Raw genomic sequence first — 27333 nt, 5'->3', positions numbered from 1 at the left:
AGCTAAATACAGTTAGTTATAACACTAATTATTTTGAGGTCGGGAATATTAGAATTTATACTTAAATGGAACCTAATTTTGCAATGGAGATTGCATGCGTTATTTTCATCTCGGTTGTTCGTTCCATCAATTATACGTCGTACATAATGTGGAACATGCATGCACTGTTATACTTTGTGGGGTGATGAGAGTGGGATGCTACTGTAATCAAGTTAATATATTATTTATTGACATACAGTAATTTAATTAGCTATATCGATGGAATAGTAGATTAGGCCTATATTTACACATTTGCAGCCTTCACTATTTATATTTAAAAGCAATATGCTATATAACATTGAATCACGGTGAAACATATAACAATAAAGAAACAAGTATAGAAAAATGGTTAGCTTTAAGAAATACTATTATGCTAATATAATTTCTAATTTGCTACGATTATCAGAAAAGGAATTCACTGTGATACGAGTTACAGGTGGTACTGATCTGATTTTATTTCGTTTCATCTTGTATATAAATTACATTGTATAATCCGGGTTGTAAAATGAAAACAAACAAATGAAAATCTCACAAATTCTTTATGTGTAAAATATTTTAAAACGAGATATAGATGATAATAATGATCATTGTCAAGTGTATAGAAAAATATGAACATTAATGAAATAGGAGGTAAAATACGGAATTGATAAATGTAAAAATGTTACTGATGAATTGTAACGACATTGGGAATTAACAAATGTGTTAAATAATATGTTTGCGACACAAAAGAGAGAAAAAAAGCTATCGATGGAATGGTGGGTACAAAATCCATGATAATTTAGCTACTTAGCTGAAATAAATTCGACGGGAACCTGATTTCACAAGAGGACCTCTTATATGAGTTTGTGAGGACTCCGTTTATAGAGGACATCTTAATATCTGTTCTAAAAACTCCTTAATATCAGTTCCAGAATTAACCTTAATATCAGTTCTTTTCTAATGAAGAATCTGGGCAATTTACAATCAAGCAACAACACCACATAATTCTACTGTACGTGAACTAGCCTTAATACCGCCTGATTACGGTATATAGGCCTACAGTATTAGCTTCAGAATAAATGACGACGCATTCTACAGATATTTAAAAAAATGAAAATATTAAATTGGCTTCGTCGAAATGTTGTACCTTGATAGACAGACCCCCAAGCACATGTAAATCCTCAGATTCTGCTTGATCACAGACAATCTGCACTGCAGCACAACTAAAAAGCAGTAAAAAGATTTTGGCACACACGGCGTATCATATAATTTGCGGACCATGACCGAAGCACTTCCGCTTCGATCTATTCGACGAAAATCAAAAAAGGATAACTATTTTCTGCTTTATATTTAATTTAATGTAATGGTGATCTAATAACAGGCGTAACAACACATAATACATATTGTAGTTTAATACTGGCTTAAATATGATTGTTTTATATAAACTGTATTTTAAAAAATGACAATGGAACTTCATTTTGCAATAGTACCTAATTTGGCGCCTTAGACGCCAAATTAAGTGCGGTACCTCATTTGGCAGCGGTACCTCATTTGGCGTGACAGTGGCTTTCGGATAATTTTAGATCGACGACCGATACATGAAGATTCATCAAACTGGGGTAGGCTTATAAGAACTAAACTAGGTTATTTTTTCCGGCTATAGCTCACGTTTTTGGTCACCATCCAACCAGAAATTAGGCCTACTGATGTGTGCATGGTTACATAAACAAGAATACAAAAACTCAAAACCAAAACTCATGATATTATTTTTTTGCTCACAAAAGTGAATTCAGAACATCAATCATATATTTCTGAATAAAACTGAAAAAATTATTTGTTTAAAAATATTGCTTAAAAATTCCTTAAAAAATGTTATAAATACTGGGATTTACTTTTATACGGCATCTGAATGTATACATACACCTTAATCTGTATACCTATCCAAAATGAATACAGTGTTTAAACAGCGAATAATACTAGGCCTTAATTGTAGATTCATTCCATAACATAGTTTCATTCCATAAAAACTTATACAATAGTAACAAAACATTATCATATAACCATCACTTTTTCAATAATATTTCTCTGCTCGAATGCTGGATTGTACGAAAGCACATTAATACCATTTTAAGTATATGTTTTTCGAACGTAATCCGTTCTAACGAATTAGTAATTCGTTTGAACGGATTAATAATCTGTTCAAACGAATTAGTATTCGTTCAAACGAATTGAAACATATACAACAAGTGCTATTTAAAGTATATGTTTAAACAGATTAATAATCTGTTCAAACGGATTAGTAATCTGTTTGAACGAACTAGTAATTCGTTCAAACGAATTACTAATTCGTTTAAATAGATTAGTAACCCGTTTAAACAAATTAAACAAATTACTAATTTGTTTAAACGGATTACTAATTCGTTTGAACGAATTAGTAATTCGTTTGAACAAATTAGTAATCCGTTTAAACAAATTACTATATCCGTTTGAACGGATTCCTAATTCGTTTGAACAGACTATTTATCTGTTTAAACAAATTAGTAATTCGTTTGAACGGATTAGTAATCCGTTCAAACGAATTACAACATATACTTTAAATATCACTTGTTGTTGTTGCAATTCGTTTGAACGGATTACTAATTCGTTTGAACAGATTATTAATCCGTTCAAACAAATTATTAATTCGTTAGAACGGATTACGTTCGAAAAACATATACTTAAAATGGCATTAATGGGCTTTCGTAGGATTGTCATGAGTTTTTTATATTAAATATTGTTATAATGTGTCCTATTAATAATGTATTGTTTGTTTAAGGTCTTTTACCAAACTGACTTTTAATGTGAAATCGAGTTAAATGTATTCAGAGTGAGATCTGACAATGTTAATTATCTTAATTAAAATAATTTACATTAAAAACTTTCAATAGTATTTATATTATATTTTATTAATGTTAATTGCTGTTCAAACACAAATGCACAGATACAAACACAGTCTACCAAATCATGGAGATATAATTAAGCTCAATGAGACTAAAAACTGTTAACTATGATGTACACAGCCTATTTAATACTTTGTTGAAATGCCATTATTTTATCATTTCAATCATTGATTTATTTAGAGAAATTTATAAAACTTCATCAGACGTTTTAGAATGGTCATATCAGTTGTATTTTGATTATTTATACTACTATATAACACTATATTTTCTCATTTTTTAGTAAAATAGTACCAACATGTATAGATAGTATTGTAGCAATATAACACCATGTTTGCATAGGAAAAAACAATAAAAATATGGATGTTTGTTTTTGAAAGAATATGTACGGTAATATGTACTGGATCAGTGTGTATCTTCACTATGTAAACTTTTATTTATGAAGAGTTAAAATCATGACTGAATTAAATGATTTAAAAAGATATATGAAAAGTTAGTATTAATGTGTTTAAACAAATTAAACACATTAATAACCATGCCTCCTCATTGCTAAGAAGTTTGTAATATTGTATGAAATATTATATTCTATGTTTAGGATGGAAATACACCACTCTTGTTAGCTGCTGGGTCAGGTCAAACTGCATGCTGCATAGCATTAGCCCAACATGCTGATTTATATTGTATAAACAAAGTAAGTTGTAAATAATTATTTCATAATTTCAAGAATAGAATAGTACTTTTTTTGTCCTCCTAAATCAGGAAAAATTTCAGATTTATAAAATTAGACTTTATATTTAGCAGTTTTAATTAAGTTATTCAAGTCCATAGAAAATAAAAATGAACACAGCTAATGATTTCTCATATAAAAAGATACAGTTAAATTCAACTATTAATGCGACATTCATTAAAATGGCATATTCACAATTCACAATATTCCCTGTTTTCAGGGGACAATAATATTTTTAAGGTAATTGATTTTTTTTTTCAAATACAGCAAAAAGTTGGTGGATAGTATTTATATAACTATCCAAGTAATATTAGTAATTTTTTAGTCACTTAAAACATTTTTACTGGTGTATGTTTTATTTATATGTTGTAATAATAGTGAATGCTGGTACCACACTCTATGCAAACTCCCTATATCTGTACCTGGCTGGTGCCAGACTATTATTGTAGGTATTATTTATTCCACTGTAAATTCACCAACCAATTTATTGAATCTTAAAGCAAAAAGTATATCAAACCATAGAGATATTGAGATAAAACCAAATGTTTTATCTTTTGATTCAAAAAGATGTAATGTGACAAGAAGCTTTTATATTAGCAGCCGTTATAATGAATACAATTCTAAGCTGAATCAATCATAGTATTATAACTGATCCAAGTAACCATTTTTATCGTCTGCAATTTGCAAAGTAAATTGAAATTTCACTAAAGAAATATGTCCTTTAAATGAAAAGTTTTTTTCTCTCCAGATATCTCATTAAATAAATATGCTCTTTTTGTATTCAGTAAATATAATCAATCAATATAATCAATGAAATGGTAGATAAGTATTGTTCATATCATTTACAAATCATCCATGTTTCAATTTGGACAGTTTTTACTAAAGTGTTGTATGTACAATCAAAATATAATATTATTCACAATTTATTAATAATGGCCTTATATCATAATTTTATATCAGTCGGCTCTGACAGAAAACTTTGAAAATAAACAAATAACCAATAATAAAAAAATCTTATTTTCTCTTTTTTTCAACCATATCATTTGTATTGATTTCTTGTAATATTTCTAGTTATAAATTGTATCTATAATTAAGGACTGATCCTAAATTATGTTGCTATTAAGTATAGTGGGTGGTTGTCCTAGGAATAGTTGTCCTAACATAACACTAACAGGGTAATTTTCCTATAATGGAGTGATTGTCCTACAGTACAAGAGCGGTTGTCCTAGTGAGTAGTTGTCCAGAGGGTAGTTGTCTGGGTGTAAAAGACTTTTACTTTTATATGATGATATTGTAACTACTATAAAGTAGCATTGCATCAGAGAGAGCTAAGTTCGCCAGACTGTGACAGTGACCTCCTCTGATGTAATGTACTCAATTCTCATTACATTGAACAACTGAGTTCCACCTGAGAAATTCTTTGGTGGAGTCGAACCCATGACTTCAGCCTGGTATTCATAGCTCTACTGACCACTAAGTTTGTGCTGATGTCTATGGTTAGATTCCAGTACCACCACCATTATGTTGACAATAATGTAACTACTATGAAGTAATGTTGCATCAGAGAGCCATTTTAATAATTGTTAAGATGTTTTGCAAACACTCGTGAATACATTCCAAAATAATTCTCATGTGGGACTTGAACCCATTAGTTCCTGAACTGTTGTGTATCCCAGATTATTAGGGTCCCAGAGCCTAAAAATTGTTCTATCCTTTTCATTGTCTATCATTATATATCCTCTACATTACTTTAATATGTTGGTGGTGCCATTAATTATTTTTGTTAAACTTATATATATATAAAATATATGCAGTACAGCTGGTGCACTTTATTTTATTTCACGTGTTACTAGAATGGAGACAATGCTATGCATCTATGTGCTCGAGCAAATATCCTGTATGAAGAACACAGGAATACTTTTGTGTTCTTCATACAGGAAGGACATATGGACATTTACAATAAAAACAAGGTTAGTTTGTTATTAAGTACTGTAATAAAATTATGTTAATAATATAGATGTTCTATTCTTTTTTTTACGTTATATAATAAATAAGGTTTATTATTATCATTGACAATAATTACAGGCTACTGTTTTCTTGTCTAATCCTCGAGCAATCTATTGACCATCCACCATGTACCTCTATATTTGTTTGAATATTTGTATGAATATTAAAATGAAAATGATACTCCCAAACAAATTGTATAGTGATTAATATTTATTTTTTTTTCATTACAGTATTCACATTGTATTGTTAAATTGTAAATCTAAATTGAATTGTTTATAATCACAAATAAACAGAACCATGCTTCCCTTATTGCTACTTTTCTCATATTTTACTAAACTGTAAACTGAGGTATTATACATAATTAAATACATATAATAAATAATGAGAGTACATTAAGTATTTGTTCTATATTTCTTTAAATTTTAGTTGTTGACATATCATTTGATATTAAATTTATCCTCTCAGTTGCTCATTATATATACATATTAACAAAATCCTAATTTATTTCAGCTGGATGTACCCTGTCAAAAAAAATTCCTTTTGAACTATTTGTAAGCTTTGGATTTAAAGCAAATTGATTTTTGTGGTCAAATTGTTCAGTTAATCTAATCAACAAATGTTTTAGACAATTTGGGAATGCTTGAATGAACACTTTTATTCCCTCTTTCTAGGAGGTTACGTTCTCGTCCCTGTATGTTTGTTGTTTGTTTGCTTGTTGGTTTTGTTTGTTTGTCAATTCAACTGTCGTCTGAGGATTTGTTTAATGCTTTTCTACTGTAACTAATATTGAGATAATAAAAATGTAATAAATATTGAGAGATAGATAATCAGAACTTAGTGTTAAAGGCCTGCTACATCTAATTCTTATTTTCTTTTTTTTTTGTAATTAAGTCAGATTTGGTCAAAGCCCAATAGCTCAGTAATCAAATTTCATGAATGTCATTAATTGTTTTACTTCATTATAGTTAATTTTTTTTAAATGTATAGAAAACTTTTTTACCGCCCCTGTATATTTTGTTTGTTGTTGGTTTTGTTTTTTGTGGCAAACTTTGCAATACTAATGATCTTGACCCGGAATGTTGACAGAGTTCTAGTGTAAAGAGAAGGCGGTCATAACCAGCACAAAAAAAAATTATTCTTTAAAAAAGTGGTCCTCAGTGGTATTCGAATTAGGCATTCAACCATGGAAAGTTAGATGCATAAGCATAACATAACATTAGCATACTTATTTATTACATCAAATGCACATTCACTTACTATGCAGTGCAATTAAGCTATGACACAAAATGTAATGTAGGTAGAGGTAGGTACAGTAAGCCCTCACCAGGTTTGCCATGGTTTTAATAGCAAGATAAAAATTACATTTATATGCTGGAGAAAAATGAAAAGGGGGTTATGGTCTTGCAAATTATGTGACATTTTAAGCACACTTTTGTAATATGTTTAGGACTGCTTAGTATAATATATTTTGTAATCACATAACAACATGATATTTATAACCTTTGATTGTTAGGAGGGAAAGTCTGCCTTGGATTGCTATAATGAAAACAGTTGTGATAAATATGATAAAGATCAGAAAAAAGAAATCATTAACATTCTGAAAGGTAAGTACTATGAAACTTAAAACAAAGTTGGAAAGGTAATAATGAACATAATAAATAATAATTGTGATTGCTTGTTAAAAAAAATAGAAGTAATTTAATCTTAATGATCATGGATTCTTTTATCAAGTAGTAATTGTCAGTCCTATTATATGATTTCAACAGTCTTTTGTAATTTTGATTTTGTTTTTTACTATACCCCTTAATCAAATATTTACATCTTAGATGAATTTAATTAGACAAGCCTATTCAACTAGAACCCTCCCCATGAAATATCAAGTTTTTAAACTCAATATTGTTATAGATTTATTTGCAGATTTCCTAGATTGCTTAAATCATAGTATATCCTTCTATTCATGTATAATTCTCTTGCTTTTTGTCTGAATTTTTTAATAGTTTAAGTTATAAAGTTATTTTTGAATTTTATCATTTTTATCTTCCATTTTGCGATGCAATTATACGCTATATCTATATTTTGGTAATATTATAAAGTAAAGTAAAATAAAACAAAGTAAAATAAAACAGACTATTGATTATTAATGATAAAAAGCATTGTCTTTTGCAAGTTTTAAAAAATCCTATATTTAATTTGAAATTAAAACATTCAAACCCTTTGTTACAACCGCTAATGTAGAAAACTGGTGGTCACTTACGAGATGTGTGGTAGTTAAGAGTTGTAGTCGCTTATGAGAGGTGGTTAATTATGTGAACAGTCCCTTATGAGAGGAGGTGATCCCTTACGTGAGGTGGTCGATTATGAAAATCGGTCCCTTAACAGAGATGGTTGCTTACGATGTGTGATCTTTTAGAAAGTTGGTTGCTTACGAAAAGTTGAAAGACTGATAGCTAAGTAAAGATCGATGCATTTGCACATGATGACATTTTTGTAAAATATATAACATTTTTACATTAGCTGGCAATATAGTAACTACAGTATAAGCTGGGAGGCAATTTTCATTACTACATAAGCTGTTGACTGTTACTACATAAGCTGTTGACCGTTTCTATATTAGCTGGCGGTTTTACTACATTAGCGGTGGATTGTTCTACATTAACGGTTGTAACACCCTTCAAAATTAACTTTTTTTTACTCATACATTTTACTTTTTTAGGCGGACCTTTACCATTCATAGATATCACATCATCAGGTATGAATATTCTTCAAAAACCTTTTTACTATACTAGAGGTACAGTTTACACTGATTTGCTGGTTTTTTTCATATTAGAGGTTTGGCTGAAATGTGAGGGGGTTTGTGTGTGTGTGTTTTTTTAAAAATGAAAGCGTGTTTGCCAGTTGTCAGTAGCAAAGTTGTTAATAATATTTTCTAAAAATATTTCAGCAAAGATTCAATTAAGCCTGTGCACAGTGATTTGGAGACAAACATGTTACTAGACATGCTGGAGCTGTGAACACTGTGTTATATGTATCCCCTTTCTCATTGAATGTTTTACAAATTATGAGAATATCTTATTTTCTTTAGATATAACAACCAAAGAATTAATCAGCATAGCCGCTAATGTCTCTGATTGGGAACAACTAGCAGTAAATCTTGAGTTTACCATGGCAGAAATCGATCATTTTAAACAAGATAATCCAGATGATGAATCTGCAATGACTTATAACATGATGGATGCTTGGGCCATGAAATTATCAACTTCTGAGTCCAAGCGTTCGCAACTTGTTAAAGCGCTCAGGAAATGTGATGAAAAAGAGTTGGCAAATACAATTGAAAGTAAGTGAAGACAGCTGGCTGTATGCTAACTTCCAGACTCAAACCTCCCAACTCTCCCAATAATTGTAGGAGTGTTATCTCCCAATATTTTTGTTATCTCCTGCACTCCTGTTAATATGCTATTTCTCACAATTTTTTGGATAAATAAAGAAAATAAAATCCTGATAAAGATTATAATAAATGTATGCACTGTTTAATGGGTGTCTAGAAAACTCGGATCTCAGATATATCTGAATTTTCTAGTTGTAGAAAATTCAGATTGTATTCTGCTATTCAGGTTACCACGCTGTTAAATAATATTGAGCTAATATAGTAAATTTAATAATTAAATCAAATCATTAATAAAATTATGCAAACCCTAATCTATAACACTGCAGTGAAATATTTATATAAAGGTATACAATATTTTTTTAAATCCCTCTGATTAATAATGGATATATCTGAGTTTTCTTGCTTAATAGTCTATGTGAAATAACGAGTTGGCACTGTATTTTCTGCCAATGTCAGGCATATATTTCAGATACCAATATCTTTAGAATTTCAATGAAAAAATGAAAGTAGGAAATTATACAGTAATTTATTTTGTTTATTTTATTTTAAGATATGCATGTTCCAGAGGAGATATTGGCAAGAGGACCTGATGCGGTGAAAGCATTTCAAAATGCACTTGAAGAAGGACAAACAGAGTTTAATCAAGGAAGAACTATTTTTGTAGGACTTGAGAATGTTGGAAAAACTTCTACTATCAATTCTCTTTTAAGAAAAGAGTAAGCACATTATATTATATCGTATCAATTTTTGTTGATTGATTGTTTGCTACTTGCAGTTGGGACAGTGTCCTATTTATTTTATTGCGTAGATGTATTTTTGTTTGATTGGTATATATACACACATAGTTCCTGTGAACACACATTGTTGAGGGTCTATACTGTCTGTAAGGATAAGTGAAAAGTTACTGATAGAAACATTACCAGATGCTTTCAATTTGTTTTCAACAGGATATTGTGAACCTCAAAATATGGTGATATTGAGTTTAGGTTTGGTAATGTTTAAAAATTAGCCATGGTAAAATTGTGGCATAATAGATGTTACCATACTGGTTTTTTTTAAGTGGTTTAATTTTTTTTTAACTATTTCATTAAACCGCTTAAACTGTTGCATACAGTTGTTACTGTAGGATCAATTACAAGAATAAGACATTTAACATATTTTCCTGAATAGTTTTATTATTTCATCATAAAATAATATCAAAATACATTGAAAATATTGATGAGAGTGACCATCAAAGCAAAGCTTGTATTCCGGTCACCCATACACATAGCCAAACCTTAACTATCTTATTTTATTTGGGATCTTTATAAGTTATCTAAACATAAATAATCTTAATAATATCACAATGTAAAAGAGTAAGAATACAGTTGATTAACATTTACTATTAAAATTGTTGTTTGATTAAAGTATTTGGCCCTTTAGTGTTCTGGGTATGTTGAGGGTTTAAAATAAGATTATAATGCAACGTAAAAACAATGTAATTGCAGTATACCATCACATTATTTTGTGTCTCTAGATTATTATGCAAACATTCTTTTCTGAATTATATAATGTCATTTTGCCATAGGTTTAATCCAGTGCATCAAATAACAGATGCAATGGTTAAAACAACGGTGTGTACACCAGATCCCAGTAACAAAGAAATGTTGAAAGAAACAACACAGGATATTTGTAAGTATTCACTTTATTCAGATACATGCTGCTGTTAAAAAATAAAAATAGATGTTTTAAAATTCACCCTGTGATATGCTTTGTCATGTCACAATCTGTTTTTGTATTTTTTTAACCAAATAAGTAAACTGCCATTTTAATATCATATAATTGTTATCCACTTTGACCAAGGAGGATCAATTATTGCAACAACATCATTCAAATGGTTTCAATGCTTTTTAAAAACCAATATGTAACAGTGTAAAATATAATAAATATGATTTTATTAACATTTTTGTAATTAAAAAGATTTAGAAATGTATCAGGATGCTGTCACTGATGTCACAGTTAAACAAATGTTAAAAAGTCCACGCCATACAGAAGGATACACATCAATAGCAGGACCATCAAAGGAGAAAACCAATTCTGGTAAAAGATTTTAATTAAAGTTAATTCAAATTTAGTTAAACTTTGTTCTTGTCAAGTTAATTTGATTATAAAGCATGATATTATTAAATGTTAATTTATTATGCTCCTTATTACAACAAGATAGCATCATCTTTAATTATATCAGAACATTTTTCAGAAAGTAGACATGAGAAAGAGAAAAACCCCACAGGAGCATCAACATCAAAACAGGAAGCCAAATTTGCTGAAACATCAAAAAGTTCAAATCCAATGCCAAGCCCACAAAAAGAGGGTAAATATTTATTTTGAAATGTGCTTGATTGTGCTGTTCATACATAGTAATGATATCAGAAATATTGAAATGATTTAAAGAGCGGAAATTTGATTATAATCATGTGTCTGCTAATGAACATATTATCTTGCAAGTTACTTTGACAGTTAATACTAGTATCTGTATATTGTATGACACTGCAGTACAATATGGTCAAATAAACTCATCACTAAACCATTAATTGGAAAGGATAAGATTTAGATAATTAAATATTGCATTGGAAATACCTTTTCTTTTAACAAAAAAGTTATAGTGTCATCCCGCTCTATATACTCTCCATCTGTCTTGTCTGTTTTTATTATTAAGATTTAAATAAAAAGGAACAGCTTTATTATGATGGATTTCTATTTTGTTTTTAAATGTTGAAATGATATTGAAATAAACTGTTGTATTGTGTATTATTATTTTATCACAACAGAACCAGTGTATGAAGAAAAACTTGATAGACCACAAATTCCTAAAGGGTTCTTGAAAAAAGTTGAAAGCCAACTTCGTTCTGTAAGAGAAGGTGGTGACTCTAAAGTGGATAGCAACAAGTTTGTTATGAACATCTGGGACTTTGGAGGGCAGCCTATATACCATGTGATACAACGGGTAAATTGTATTGATTTATCTAATTTCTTAGTTTTGCCTTTAATTTAGTATGCCTCCTGTTACAATACTACCGAGGTAGTAATATATTATCATGCCATATAGAATAGCCAATCACTGATCACCATTTACCCATAACTTTGTACAGTTCAGTTTGAGACACCATAGAATAAAGATATACTTGCACCAAGAGTTTGTACTTATTAATAAATATACCTCCTTCTGAGGTTCTGTTGGGATCAGGATCTAGTAATCTAGTAATTGTCTTTTGGCCTTGTTACAATATTAGCACTGACACTCACTTGATTTGTAGTAAGAATCTACCTCCAAGGTATTACAAAAATGTTATCATATGTTGATCTAATATGGTAACAGTATATCAGTTATAAAATACAATTATTATTATTAAAATATTATAAATTATTTTATTCTTCATTTAATTGAATACAGTCAACTCAGTCTCTAGTCTCTAATTACCAGAAACCAAAACCAGACTTGAAGTTATGTGAAACAATGATAACACATTTGGAATATCAGAATTTCTGTAAACCCAAACATATTTTGCCAGCCGAAGGGTGTCCAGTTTTGGGAGATTTTAAATAAAATAGTATTCATTGATGTCTACCATAAAGTAATATTAGCATAGATGGATAGCAAGGGGAGAGATGGGGAGAGAGAATTTAATAAAACATTCATTATTTATTAAACCAATGATTAAGATTGTAAATGTTTCCAAGGTGAACATGCAGTTTGTGAGGAAAAAAATAAGTATCAAATGATCAGTTGTGCCAGTATACTGACACATGTGTATAAACGGTTTTTAATATTGATAATTATGATTATTTTTAATAGATATTCATGGTGTCTTATGCTGTTGTATGTGTGGTATTTAACCTGAATCAAGATCTTGATGCCCCAGCTAAAGTTCGTGATCCAACAACTGTAAGTATATTTTACAAATTTCAAATGTTCTATGTAATTGTACATAAATAAAATGTTTCTTTCATGTTATCCTTTACCTTAACAAAAACTGTGCAAATAGCAGATGCCTGATATATGATTGTTGTTATTTCCATTTCCATGATAGTGTTGTTTTTCTATATAAATTGGTACTGCTATAATTACCACAATAATAAGATAATTTGCCACAATGTTTTTCAAACTACCTGTTTAAGAATTTAAAATGTAAATGTTGTTCATTTTCTTTGTGATTTAGGGAAAAATGTATGAACATCGAATGACAAATCTTGAGATCATTCTGTTTTGGATTCGTTCAGTTTTTGTAAACGTAAGAAAAGGACAGAAAAACAAGATAATGCTGATTGGTACACATTATGAGAGCCTTGGTAAAACTGAACAAGAAAGACAACAAAGGGTACATATGTTATCACATTTTGTTTCATTAAACATTACAAAATTGTATATTGTAATTGATTCATTGGAAACAATATGTAGTTTCATATAATAATGTTCCATCAGTTAGGTCTATAATAAAACAAATAAAAGGTATACAATATCTCTGATTTAGCACACATTTTTAATTTGATTTCTTATATTGGTATAATTATACAGTGTACACTGGGTACATAAATGCTTGACATAACTTAAATGAAAGACTTTTTGCAGTTTACAAAAGGGAGGGGAGTGGGGTCTGGGCTGGCACCCTATAAATTTTTCCTTGACATACGTTTAATTCAAATGTGATGTTATTTAATTTAGGTAAAAGCAATAGAGAATATACTTTGGAAAGCCCTGGAAGGAAAACCATTTGAGGACATGGTGTTTCAAGGCGAGCTCTTTACCATTGAAAACAGTGTCTCATTTGAAGAGAGCGGTGCTTCTAAAATCATTCTCCAAATACAAAAATTAGTCCAGATGATGATTCTTACTTTGCCAATCAAATGGCTACAAGTACTGCTGGAAATACAACAGTTACGAAAAGACAAACTATATCTACCAACATCTGAGGTTAGAATATGATACATTTATATAAAAAAATTGATTGATGAATGTGTTCTAATAATAAGTATTTAACATCCATTACATTTGTTTATTCCTAAATCACATTAAAGCATTAAACCCTGTTTTTTTTATTGCTGCATCGAATGGTGTTAAAGTGAAAAAAAAACTTGTTATTGATAGTAACAGTAACAGTATGCTGTCTGTGTTAATTGACTGTTTATGGTGAATCTTCAACAAATGTTTATCAAACAGGAATGGTGCAATTGTTTTAGTACCAATTGTGCCAAAAACAAAATAAACATTTTGTTTGGCAATAACAATTATTAAAGTAAGTAAGTGGTAAACCTTGAGTTTACTGTTGGTTAGGAAACTTTCAGATTTTCAAATCAAAGTATTATGTCCTATATAAACAACATTTCAACATTAACGAAACGATTGATAACATCAACAGAAAACCAGTTTGTAATTAATCAACATTTTTGTTTTCTTTACATTTTTCATTATAATATTTATTTGCCTTTTAGATTAATGATTTACTTGCTAGTTGTAAGATAACTGACAGAAAACTGTTTCTTGAGTACTTGCATGACATCGGTGAGATTCTGTTCTACCCAGATGACAAGATCCTCAAAGACAAAATTGTTATAGATTTAATGGGAGTAGTTGACAAGTTTAAAACAATCATCACAGTTATAGATCCCAGCATTCAGGTTTGCAAACTTCACTTTTTAGTGTGATGGATTTATCTGTAAAAATGTAATATCTGCCACACAGAGAACGAAATTATATCTTATTAATTCTATTATATTCTAATACTAAAATATATGCTTGTAAATGTATTACTGTAGCACTCCCATTAAGGGAAGGCCCAACAAAGTGTCCCCTTAATAGATGTTAGCTGTGATGTTAACCTCATTCATTGCACAAGTAAGTTTCAATAAGGTTGTCCCAAAGAAGAGGTTTTACTGACCAGAAGAACAGTAATTACTTTGTTGCATTGACAAATTACACTTGTGCTTTTATATTTTTTTAGCCATCTTTGAAACAGCTTTGGAGAAATTTAAATGGGGGTAAACTAGATGAAAAACTGTTGCGGCATATATGGAAGGATGATTCAGATGAGATGATTATCTTCTTTGTGTCTCTGATGCAAACCTTTGGGTTAATGTGTGAAAAAAGGAGTAAAGAGGTATTTACATTTTATTTAAAATATTTAGTTCAATTATTTTTTTCATATATTCCATCTACTACTCTTGTTCCATTTTTGTTTCTATAGAATGTTGGACGAACGTTCTACGTTCTTTCACGCCTGAAGCCCCAACGTGATGATACAAGGGCTGTTAAATATGAAGAGAAACGTGCTATTTCTCTATTTCATGACTTTGATGGCTACCTACCAGATGATCTCTTCCAACGTGTTGCAACTAAATTTATTGAGGAATTTCAAATGGAAGATGTTGAGCCTACATTGTCCTATGAGCATGTAGATCTGCATATTGATGGCCATCATTTTGTGGTTCTAAATGTAGCTACCATCAACAATTGCCGTTTGTTTCAGGTAAACTTAATAAAAATGATGCTATAAGACTAAAAACTAAACCTGAGAAAGTATCATCTTAGGAAATGTTTAATTACCTCTGAGAAAATATCAGCCTCAGATAGAATTATAATAGAAACATTATCAGTTTCAGATTTTCAGTTATATTCTCTATTATAGATATAACATAATAAAATAACAGTAAAATGGACAACATTTACTTGAACAAAAATTAATATAAATATAAATAAAACACACTAAGCATTACATAGCATTACAGACAAACAAACAGAAACATGTTGGCAGAAAATCGGTGAAAATATAGCAATTATCTACATTAAAAGGTGATTATCATTCATCTTGTATGGTTATAATATTATATATAGATTATATATAGATTATAGTGGCAATTGCTTTAATGAAAATTAAAAAGAAACAATTGTGAAATGAAAATAAAACAAAAATTGATTTTGATATTGCAGACAACAATAGTTAGAACAGACATCATGAATGCTGCTGGCCTTCCTGAAGATGATGATCCAAAACCTAGCATCTGTAAGAAGGTAAGTTAATGTAAAAATAATATTTATAAGTTGGATATGTAGAGTATTAACAATTTTGATGATTAAAGATAATTAAACAATAATTAATAATTACTTTATTTAAACATAGACAACTTGAGGCTGCAGTGCAAATATTCAAATATGTCAAGCTTTTATTATTTTCTATTCTAAACAAAATGGATATGTTGCATTTCAGTTGTAAGCGTAAATATTTTTTGATCATTTATAAAAACTTTTGAATATTACAGTACACATTTTGTTGTACTGTAATGTACACTTACAAGTAAAATATTAATGTATTTTGTATTTCAATATGTTTTGGTGATCCGATTCTGAAACACGCTTACATGCTATCATTCTTTGCTCCATTTACTAATTTTTTTTTAAATAGCTAATACTACTTTTTTGGTGGGTAGCAATATAATCAACTAAATAAAATTCTTCTATTTTATAGGTACTAACTTTTCTTGAAACAGAATTGCTCTTTTTGAGTGAGAAGAATGCTCATGGTGTTGAAGTAAAGATGTACATCCCTTGTGTGTGTGGTTCAAAAGGTGAACATACTCATATGCATGTTGTACGCAAATTTGACAAAGATGTGTTGCCGTGTGGAAGCAGAGGAATGGAAGTGAAACGTTACCGTAATCTGTTTGGAGACATTGTACTAAAAGGTAGAGGATTTGTGTTTGTATTATCCATCAGTTTCACTGATGTAGGTTAAAATTTTAAGATGAAGTAAAATAAACCAAAACAAAATGAATGAGGATTCAAGTTAACAATTTTGAAAATAAAGAGTATATATATTCTTATATTTATTTAAGTATACTTATAATAGATATAAGACATTTTATTTGCATCATTCATGTAAAAATGAATATTAACTGTATGTTACTTCATTATAAGAAGTTACGATCTTTCAACTATTATATAAATGTCATAAAATGATTGAAGTAAAAAAAAAAAACTTTTTTTTAGATTTATATAATAAGTCTGTGTCATCATCATGTATCATAATCCACAGAATTAAAAAAAAAAACAGTATTATTTAAAATGTACATCTAGTTTATATAGTTTTTAAATGTTTCTTTTCAATTTATTTTTGTTTAGCATCTGAATCGAGAGATAGTACAAAACAAAGCATAGCTCTAGATTATGACAGTGATGGTCACAGCAATGCACAAGCTTCCACTTCAAGACTTCAAAGAATCACTCGTAACGTGAAGAGATTATTTTCCTCCAAGAAGGATAACAAAGGTGCAGTTGATGGTGAAAGATTGATTATGAATGATTGTCATCATCATCGTACACTACAATTCTAGGTTTTTAATGTTTAAACCATGCAATAGTTGAATGCAATTGACTTTCACAGATATAAATTAATATCAACACTATACAGCGCAATATATGCTAACAAGTTGATGGTAAAGTATTATAAATGAAAAACTGTTCAGTTCAGCTAATACAGCAATTATCATTAGTGTATATTTTTGAAGATCATCATTTTTAAATCTAATTCCTGAATTGCCAAACTAATGCATTCATAAATAACTTTGCTAAATTTAATTTATGATTATTATAACTAAAAGAGTAATACTACATAAAATAACAATACAAAACAAGCAATTGTACATCTTGGTTTAACTTTATCATTATTTTGTATTTTTATTGTCATTGTAGCTTCTACCTCAAAAGAAGCTGGTACTATTGTGAAGGATTAAAAACACAATTGATTCATAATTTTGTTTTTTTGATATAGACTATGTAGATGACCTAACTACTGGCAAAGTGTCCAGAGAGATGGATCTTTCCTGCAGACGATTTGGTGTTCGTTTGGGGCTTACATGGTCTAAAGTGAATGCTATTTTTGACAATGAAAAGCAGACAGATAAAGCTACAGCAAAGATGCTGAAACATTGGAGGAGCAACGTTGGTATTGACCTTAATCAGCAGCAAGTATTATGCACTGCACTAAGACAACATGGTCGTAATGATCTTGCTAAGCAGTTTGAGAAATACATTAAGGATGAACTGCCAGAGGTTATCAAACATTCAGGTATATTGTATTCATATGTATAGCCCGAATGCTGGCATCATTACTTTTTTCCTATAATTTTCAGAAATCCTGAATAATTCATGAAGTTGATTATGCCATTAATTGGGATATTTTAAGTGCTTCTATATAAGCATCATACAGAAATGGTTTTCTGCAATCTATAAAACTGAAAACCCTGGGTTTGAAACATATGAAAATCCTTGATTTTTTAGAGGATTAGAGTGCTTAATTATATTTAGGAAGGGCAGCTATCTTATAGTTCTTTATAGAAAATAATTAATAATTACTGTAGGCTCATGGATTATTATGATTTCTACTTTAACATAGGAAAAAAATCATTCTTACCGGCAATAAAAATAGAATATCTATAAAATATTTATTTTTTAATAAATTTCCTTTATTATATAATTAATCAATAATATATTAATTTTAACAAAGCATTGTCTTGATATTATTTTTTTTATTTCACAGCTTGTTTTGATGACCAAGATCTCCTATTCATCTGTGACAATTTAGGTGAAAGTTGGAGAAGACTAGCAGTGCGACTTGGAATCAAATGGGAAAACGTTGGTAAAATTGCAGGCAAAAACAAACATGTAGAAGATGCCATGATGGAAGTTTTGGTTCAATGGAGAAATAGCTGGCCACATGCAGAGGCACATCAACTACCTACAATGATCAAGGCTTTAAAACAACAGGGACGTGTTGATTTAGCTGATAGCCTGTGTACAAGGTATGGATACAAAGATGACGTCAGTTTAGAAGTTGCAGTGTTTACAGACCAATCAGGACAAGGTGGGTAATGATTATTATTTTACAAAAATGCTATATGTATACCTGATACTACTTTAGAAATAATCACTATGTTACTTTTTATTTTCATTTTTAAACGTGATTAAATTTGTAGTTACTGTGTGTATCTATAATTTACAGGCCTCTGAAAACCAAAAACAGAATGATTCCACCAAAAAGTCAAATATATTTTTACTGGCCATACCAATCAGTAAATTACATCCAATATTGACTCAGTATGTTTTAGGGGGAACATAAAAATTATTTGGTTTATGTTATATTGTGATGAAACTGTGAAATAGGTATTTTAATTTTGTCATGCATACACAAATTTTATATTTAGTGGGTTATGTTTACTTATATTTAGGAAATAGGGCAGCTATATATTCTTTATCATAGAAATAATTAGTAATTAGGCTCATGCATTATTCATGATTTTTACCTTATCCTGATAGGAAAATAATAATTTTTAATGCCACTATAAATAAAATGTTGCTTCATTTTAGCACCTCAATGTTTGAAGAAAAAAAAACCAAATGTATTTTATTTAATGAAGTCAATTAAATGTGTTTTTACAGGATGCTTAACAGACTTGGACTTCCTGATAATTTCTGAGAAGATGACAGATTGGAAGAATTTCTGTAGGCATCTTGGTATTGCTGATGTTGAGCTATCACAAACTGAGGGAAGGTTTTCAGCGCTGACTGTAGAAGCAACGATGGAATCACTGGTACAATGGCGATGTAAGCAAGGAAGAGATGTGAACCAACGAAAGGAAGTAATAAGAACCTTGATGGCAGTTAAGAGAATGGATATTGTAGAATTACTAGAAACAGTCTAAAGTGTCTATTGAAAACCTACAATAGACCATATGAACTGCAGTTATATGGTAACTCAGTTCAACAAATAAACAATTTGTATGAACAATAGGAGATACATAGTTAATAAAGTACACATAAAGATACCTATTGAAATAATGTTTTTAAAAGTGCAAGATAAAACTATGTTTTAATAGACCAAAGTAATACAAGTACTTTAACCTGACATCATGAGATGTCAGGTACAAACTATTTTTATATTTGTATGTATTTTTGTATCTGGTTAAATCATAACAAAATATAATGATGCCATTGAAAAAGGCAGTATTCCAATTTTGGACATGGAGTTGAACAAATAGACAGCAGGCCACTACAGGTTGCTTAATCAATCAACAGCCTGGACTCTTATCAAGCGTGTGGTTGCTCAATCTCTCTCTAACAAAAATAAATTCATAAAACTGAATTGCAGTGCCATACTGTAGTATATTTAGTTAATATCATATGAACCACAATCGTCCAATCAAATTGTTATAAAACAAATGTATTATATTAATGTGCAGTGGGAACAAAGGAACACGTTTTCATCTCATGAAATTATTTGTTGTTGAATTCAATTAGAGGGACTGAATTATCCTAAATTATTTGTTGTTGAATTCAATTAGAGGTACTGAATTATCCTAAATTTTGTTGTTGAATTCAATTAGAGGGACTGAATTATCCTAAATTATTTGTTGTTGAATTCAATTAGAGGGACTGAATTATCCTAAATTATTTGTTGTTGAATTTAATTAGAGGGACTGAATTATCCTAAATTATTTGTTGTTGAATTTAATTAGAGGGACTGAATTATCCTAAATTATTTGTTGTTGAATTTAATTAGAGGAACTGAATTATCCTAAATTATTTGTTGTTGAATTCAATTAGAGGGACTGAATTATCCTAAATTATTTGTTGTTGAATTCAATTAGAGGGACTGAATTATTCTAAATTATTTGTTGTTGAATTAAATTAGAGGGACTGAATTATCCTAAATTATTTGTTGCTGAATTCAATTAGAGGGACTGAATTATCCTAAATTATTTGTTGTTGAATTCAATTAGAGGGACTGAATTATCCTAAATTATTTGTTGTTGAATTCAATTAGAGGGACTGAATTATCCTAAATTATTTGTTGTTGAATTCAATTAGAGGGACTGAATTATTCTAAATTATTTGTTGTTGAATTAAATTAGAGGGACTGAATTATCCTAAATTATTTGTTGCTGAATTCAATTAGAGAGACTGAATTATCCTAAATTATTTGTTGTTGAATTCAATTAGAGGGACTGAATTATCCTAAATTAATTGTTGTTGAATTCAATTAGAGGGACTGAATTATGCTAAATTATTTGTTGTTGAATTCAATTAGAGGTACTGAATTATCCTAAATTTTGTTGTTGAATTCAATTAGAGGGACTGAATTATCCTAAATTATTTGTTGTTGAATTCAATTAGAGGGACTGAATTATCCTAAATTATTTGTTGTTGAATTTAATTAGAGGGACTGAATTATCCTAAATTATTTGTTGTTGAATTTAATTAGAGGGACTGAATTATCCTAAATTATTTGTTGTTGAATTCAATTAGAGGGACTGAATTATTCTAAATTATTTGTTGTTGAATTAAATTAGAGGGACTGAATTATCCTAAATTATTTGTTGTTGAATTAAATTAGAGGGACTGAATTATTCTAAATTATTTGTTGTTGAATTCAATTAGAGGGACTGAATATCCTAAATTATTTGTTGTTGAATTCAATTAGAGGGACTGAATTATCCTAAATTATTTGTTGTTTGTTGTAAATATTGTCATTAATTATTCTGAGGGGAACAGTTCTTACTTAAAATGGTTTAAGGAATGAAAATGACATTAATAATTACTTCCTCATTTACATACAACCTGTCATATTGCTATAAAAATATGTTATATTATGATGAACTGTGCAATAAGTAATTGACTGCTGTAGGACTTTCTGTAACTGGATTGTTTTTATATATATATTGTTAATGTCTACGATGAGTCTTTTGTGCTTTGGTGGCTATGGCTAGTGTTAGTGGCGTACCCAAAATTTCACATGAGAAATATGTGTAAACCCACTGTATATTTATTAGCAATACTTAACATTCATAATTTAATATATTTCATTGGTATAGCCTTTTTTCAATCTTTTTTATTATTGACCTGACTAAAATTGTAAACTAATAAATGTATATTTTTTAAGTTTCAATCAACAGCATGCATACACCACAACATTGTACTTTATCTTTACATTTATTAGTAGAGTTACTACATAAATACATATTTCATATTCTATTTTAATAAATGATATACAGTATTGTTAACTTTTTTGTATTGCATTTTTAAAATCTCAACGCGAACAATAGGGTCAGAAATAATTTAATAGAAAAACAACACAACATTGAATTCTTCATTTGATCTTAAATGCATAGGACATAAAAATCACAAAATGTTATCATATTCCTGAGAATTATTGTTATTTACTGAAATTACATTGTTAGTTTTACATTGTTAGTTTTACATGATTTGTTTATAATAAAATTTAATATTAGGATAATTTCATTTTCATAAAGTTTACTCATGCGTGAAAACCAAATCAAAACTGAAAGAGCTTCACAAAGACTCTGAATTCTTACAGTGTAAAGGATCTTAAACTTTATTGTACAACAACTGTATTATTGTTTGTATTGTGAATAAAAATTGGTACGACAGCACATGCATGTAAAAAATTGTGTCAATATTCATTTTTCTTTCAACATTTATATAGTAGACAATTTGCGGCATTTGACACAACCTTGATACTGGTGGTAGTTCCTGGATTAACATACTTAATCGTGACATGAACTGCATTATAGCCTAACTGGACCATGATACAACAAACCAAGTAACACAATACCAAAAGCTATATCAACTGCAGGAGTGGTTGCAACTTGCAAAACTTGTTAATGATGGTTCCTTGATTTACAGGCTTCTCTTCTGTAACACGTTTTATATTCAGGTGCTCAGCAAATCAGCAAACTGGTAAAAATAAATGTTAAATTGTATCAAGAAAAAAAAAGTATTAGATTGGTATAAACATCATAAACTAAATGTTTATGATTTGAATAGTGAGAATATTTCATGAGTTAAAAATTAACTGATCTCTCAGTAAATTAAATATTCTCTATTCAACATTTTTAGTTTTATAACTCAATACATTATCAATGATGATGTGTTAATTCAACATCATTAAAGTACATGAGGATGAAGGAACATACTTCACATGGTAAAGTATGTTGGTGCAGCGTAGATTGAGAATTGAGAGTTTTAAGTAAAGGCCTACTTCATCTGAATCCAATTCATTTAATTATTCCTCTAACTTGCGTTGATGTAAACGAATTGAATATCCAATCATAGCATACTGTATGACACGTGCTGCCTCATGTCATCTCTTTACATCTTCCCTCACCTTCCAGCCTCTAAACCCTACAACACATCAATTATAATTAGTCAACCCCTCATGCCTCACAGCATACTGTATGACACGTGCTGCCTCATGTCATCTACATCTTTCCTCACCTTCCAGCCTCTAAAATATACAACACATCAATTATAATTAGTAACTCAGCCTCATAGCATACTGTATGACACGTGCTGCCTCATGTCGTCTCTTTACATCTTCTCTCACCTTCCAGCCTCTAAACCCTACAACACATCAATTATAATTAGTCAACCCCTCATGCCTCATAGCATACTGTATGACACGTGCTGCCTCGTGTCATTTCTTTACATCTTCTCTCACCTTCCAGCCTCTAAAACCTACAACACATCAATTCTAATTAGTAACTCAGCCTCATAGCATACTGTATGGCACATGCTGCCTCATGTCGCCTCTTTACATCTTCTCTCACCTTCCAGCCTCTAAAACGTACAACACATCAATTCTAATTAGTGACTCAGCCTCATAGCATACTGTATGACACTTTCTGTCTCCTGTCGTCTCTTTACATCTTCTCTCACCTTCCATCCTCTAAAACCTACAACACATCAATTCTAATTAGTCACTCATGCATCATAACATACTGAATTACACGTGCTCCCTCATGTCGTCTCTTTACATCTTCTCTCACCTTCCAGCCTCCAAAACCTACAACACATCAATTCTAATTAGTGACTCAGCCTCAGCCTCATAGCATACTGTATGACACGTGCTGCCTCATATTGTCTTTAAAATTGTTAAAATAGCCTTCTGTGGCTTGGTTTGGTAACAGCATGATGCCTGCAAGATATTTGGCAAAACACTATTACAATCAATACCTGCTTGACCTCTTGTTTACTTTTGGTTGCCAGGATTTTCCTCCACCATATCTGTATTACACCAGCACTTAAATTGAATTCCTTCAATCTTGCAACTTCAAGTTTATCTAACTAAATGAAAAATAACGGAATATAATAAATATACAATGATGCAGATTCTTACTTACTTTTTTACACTGACAATCTAAAAACAAAGTATTATAATTTGATGCTACAACTTTTTCATAATGTTATAAGATTGGAATTTTACTGATTTTGATTCAATGACTTACACACATTTAACTGGGTAATAATTTTTAATAAAATGGTATTTTTAAATTGTGTTAAATTGATTGTTCTTTTGATTTATATACTTTTAAAAAAAATACCTAAATTTTACATAATTATGTAGTCAATTTTGATGAATTTCCTATCTTATACTACAAAAATATTTCTGTAGCATTACTTTTAAAAATAAAGATTTTTTTCACGACACTGATTCTGCTCTACTGCAAAGGTTTATATTATACAGATATTGCCTACTTGGAGGTGAAATATAACAATTGACATCCCCGATGGAATAATATTTTTCTCGAGGAACTATATATTACATCTACTATAATAAAATATGTAGCAAATTGTATGGGTCGGCTAGCCTAAGTAATAAGACTGCCTAGTTTACCTTACCTTGGCGAAAAATGACCGTATAAATTCAAATAATTACTAATGATTCCTTTTCCATAGCATTTTCACTTAATTGCATAGGTCATATTTGATTGAATATAACTAATTGCAAGTGTGATTTGAGTTGATTTTAAGCAATTTAAATTATTTAGATGTTTATATTTGTTAATGAAAGACATATATTGTTTTTATAAACATGTAATAGTTAATTAACATAATTCATAAAAAGATATAGTTTTAATTAGATTTACACAAATAATACATTTTTCATATGCATTTATTATCTAACATGACTATTAAATAATTAATAAGGAAGAAGGTTTAATTATCTATAAAATAAATCTATTTTCATCATAATCGGTTAAGTATTTAATGAGTTACAACCGAAAATAGAGTACCTGTCACTTACTTAAATAGCGCCCTTAACTTCAAAATTTTACTAAACATTATTAAATCCCTGCTACAAGTACCCAAACTTAATCGTTAATAACTTATGTTTGCCTTTTCACAAACACATGTAGTTTACACATTATATATAGTGGGTCAGTTTTTGTGCATATCTGAAAAAAAAAATAATTATGGCTTCTTGCCTTAATTAACATAATAAATATGGTATATCATACATTTTTCTGACTTTTTTGCTAAAATTCTATATTTTTGCTTAAAAAAGGTTATTTCATTACAGTAAAGTTAAAATAAAATTATTTTATTGAATAGATAATGTAAATAGCTATTAATCAACCTTATTTTCAAAAAAATACATCAAATATAAATTAAGTTATGGACAATAAAGTGCATCACTATAAAATGGCGGCCATTTTGGACGCCATCTTGGATTTCAAGGTGACCACAGTAAATTTGCAACGGCACACCTCGTGATTATTTTGTCTCAGGGTATTAGCTAACAAAAAAAGTTGGTGTGCTGAGTGTGTAGAAACATGGCAATGGGACCTCTCTATACAAGCTATTGGACCTCCGCTTATAAACTAATATAACATTTAATTAATTCTACTGCAAATATAAAGTCAACATGTATAGTATGGGATATAGTATATATATATTATAAACATCACAGGCACAGAATAAATACTATACTGAAATTTAATTAATTAATTTGAAGATGAGGAAATCTGTGAGAAGGAGATTCGAACCCGGAACCTTCTGCTTGAAATGCAGATGTCCTAACCAATCGACCACTGAAGAATAATATACAGATAATTACTAATTAATGATTCCTTGGCAATAAAATATTCACTTAGGCCTAGGCCGTTTAAATTAACAGAATAATTTCCAGCAATAAGCCTACATAATAATATTATCATCAGGTCACATCTAGGGAGGACTAATAACTAAGCGAGGGCGCTATGTATGAATAGTTTAAATAGTTTAGTTGATTAATTTCTTCAAGCAAGTTGCGTGATGGAGTGACAATTCAACGCGAGTTCAAGTCCCAGTAGATGACTTTTATTACTTTTATTAACTTATTTATCGCCAAACGCCAGTGTTGCCACACGAAAATTACACAGTCAATATCACCGTACTCGAGAATTTGCTGGATTTTATATATGTTTAATTACAGGGACACGATAATTACTCGAAAATTACTCAGTCAATACCATCGTACTCAACCAATCACGTTCACGCATTTATATAGGCTATTTAATATTATATATATTTATTTCTATGCCTGTAATAAATAAATAGCGAGCCTACGCGTGGATCTTAGAAACACTTTTTAATATTTAATATGATGTATTCAAATTAGTTTTAAAAGCTTACTTATAAGTATTTTGGAAGAAAACAAATTGCTGGCTGTATTTGTTTGTGAGATTCACTCTCTAAACTTTATTTCAATTTCAGTACATCATAACTTAATTAGAATTAGTATATCACTGCTACATATCATTAAAAAAAATGATGTTTTGTTTTGTTTCTTTTCATATTTTGATGTTATGGCTTTTTCTGTTAATACAAAGTGTCCCATGCAACATCATCCATACATTAAAATAAAACATACGGTATGTACATCAATAACCATTATACAGTGTATTATTAAATCATTAACAAGGCAATAATTGGCTAATTTGATTATATTTTCCAATACTTTAAATATGCGTACATTTTTATAAATTTGAAATTTAATTTTCTAAAAAGGCGAATTGCTGCCTATTCTCATGTTATTCCATTAGAATAGGCATCAATTCTCCTTTTTAGAAAATTAAATAACGCTAAAAACAAGTCTAAATTTAAATCATGTGAAATACTTACAAGTTGATGAAATGCGTTTAAATTAAACCTATTATATGGATTTTCATTAATTTTTTGGGATATATTCTATAGAATACCTATAAGTACTGATACAAATTAACATCATAATGTTGATTAAAACAGAGTGTAAGAGCGTTGAATATTTAATAAACCTTATCACTCCAATTGCTTTTATGAGCAAGCCACAGGAGACTGGATTTTTTTTTTTTGGGAACTGCTGTTTTTTCACGTTTTTACGGAAGTCAATCATGGTACGTCGGTGTAACCTTTC

The 27333-nt window shown here is 29.6% G+C and overlaps 1 protein-coding gene across 1 annotated transcript; it reads left to right on the top strand.

Moving 5' to 3' along the window:
- Window positions 1-5540: 5540 nt before the first annotated feature.
- LOC144843364 (uncharacterized) lies at window positions 5541-20213 on the top strand. The gene is made up of 21 exons (XM_078700155.1): window positions 5541-5651; window positions 7202-7292; window positions 8402-8437; window positions 8771-9022; window positions 9624-9789; window positions 10641-10744; window positions 11033-11152; window positions 11310-11423; window positions 11881-12056; window positions 12906-12995; window positions 13270-13428; window positions 13773-14021; window positions 14540-14725; window positions 15049-15204; window positions 15292-15573; window positions 16035-16115; window positions 16570-16786; window positions 17223-17369; window positions 17872-18168; window positions 18640-18963; window positions 19539-20213. Exons 1-21 carry the CDS (start codon window positions 5550-5552, stop codon window positions 19799-19801), a joined length of 3612 nt encoding a protein of 1203 aa, XP_078556281.1. The 5' UTR covers window positions 5541-5549; the 3' UTR covers window positions 19802-20213.
- The last annotated feature ends 7120 nt before the right edge of the window (window positions 20214-27333 follow it).

This window comes from Antedon bifida, chromosome 5, assembly GCF_963402885.1.
Source record: "Antedon bifida chromosome 5, ecAntBifi1.1, whole genome shotgun sequence".
NCBI classification, from domain to species: Eukaryota; Metazoa; Echinodermata; class Crinoidea; order Comatulida; family Antedonidae; genus Antedon; species Antedon bifida.
This window is presented reverse-complemented; position numbering and strand designations above follow the sequence as displayed.

What these genes read in the sequence shown, in the direction of transcription:
- LOC144843364 (XM_078700155.1), top strand. Translation starts at nt 5,550, where the DNA reads ATGCATCTATGTGCTCGAGCAAATATCCTGTATGAAGAACACAGGAAT. An exon ending in TGGAGACATTGTACTAAAAG is followed by an intron (nt 16,787 to 17,222) that starts GTAGAGGATTTG and finishes ATTTTTGTTTAG; the next exon opens with CATCTGAATCGAGAGATAGT. An exon ending in TACAGACCAATCAGGACAAG is followed by an intron (nt 18,964 to 19,538) that starts GTGGGTAATGAT and finishes GTGTTTTTACAG; the next exon opens with GATGCTTAACAGACTTGGAC.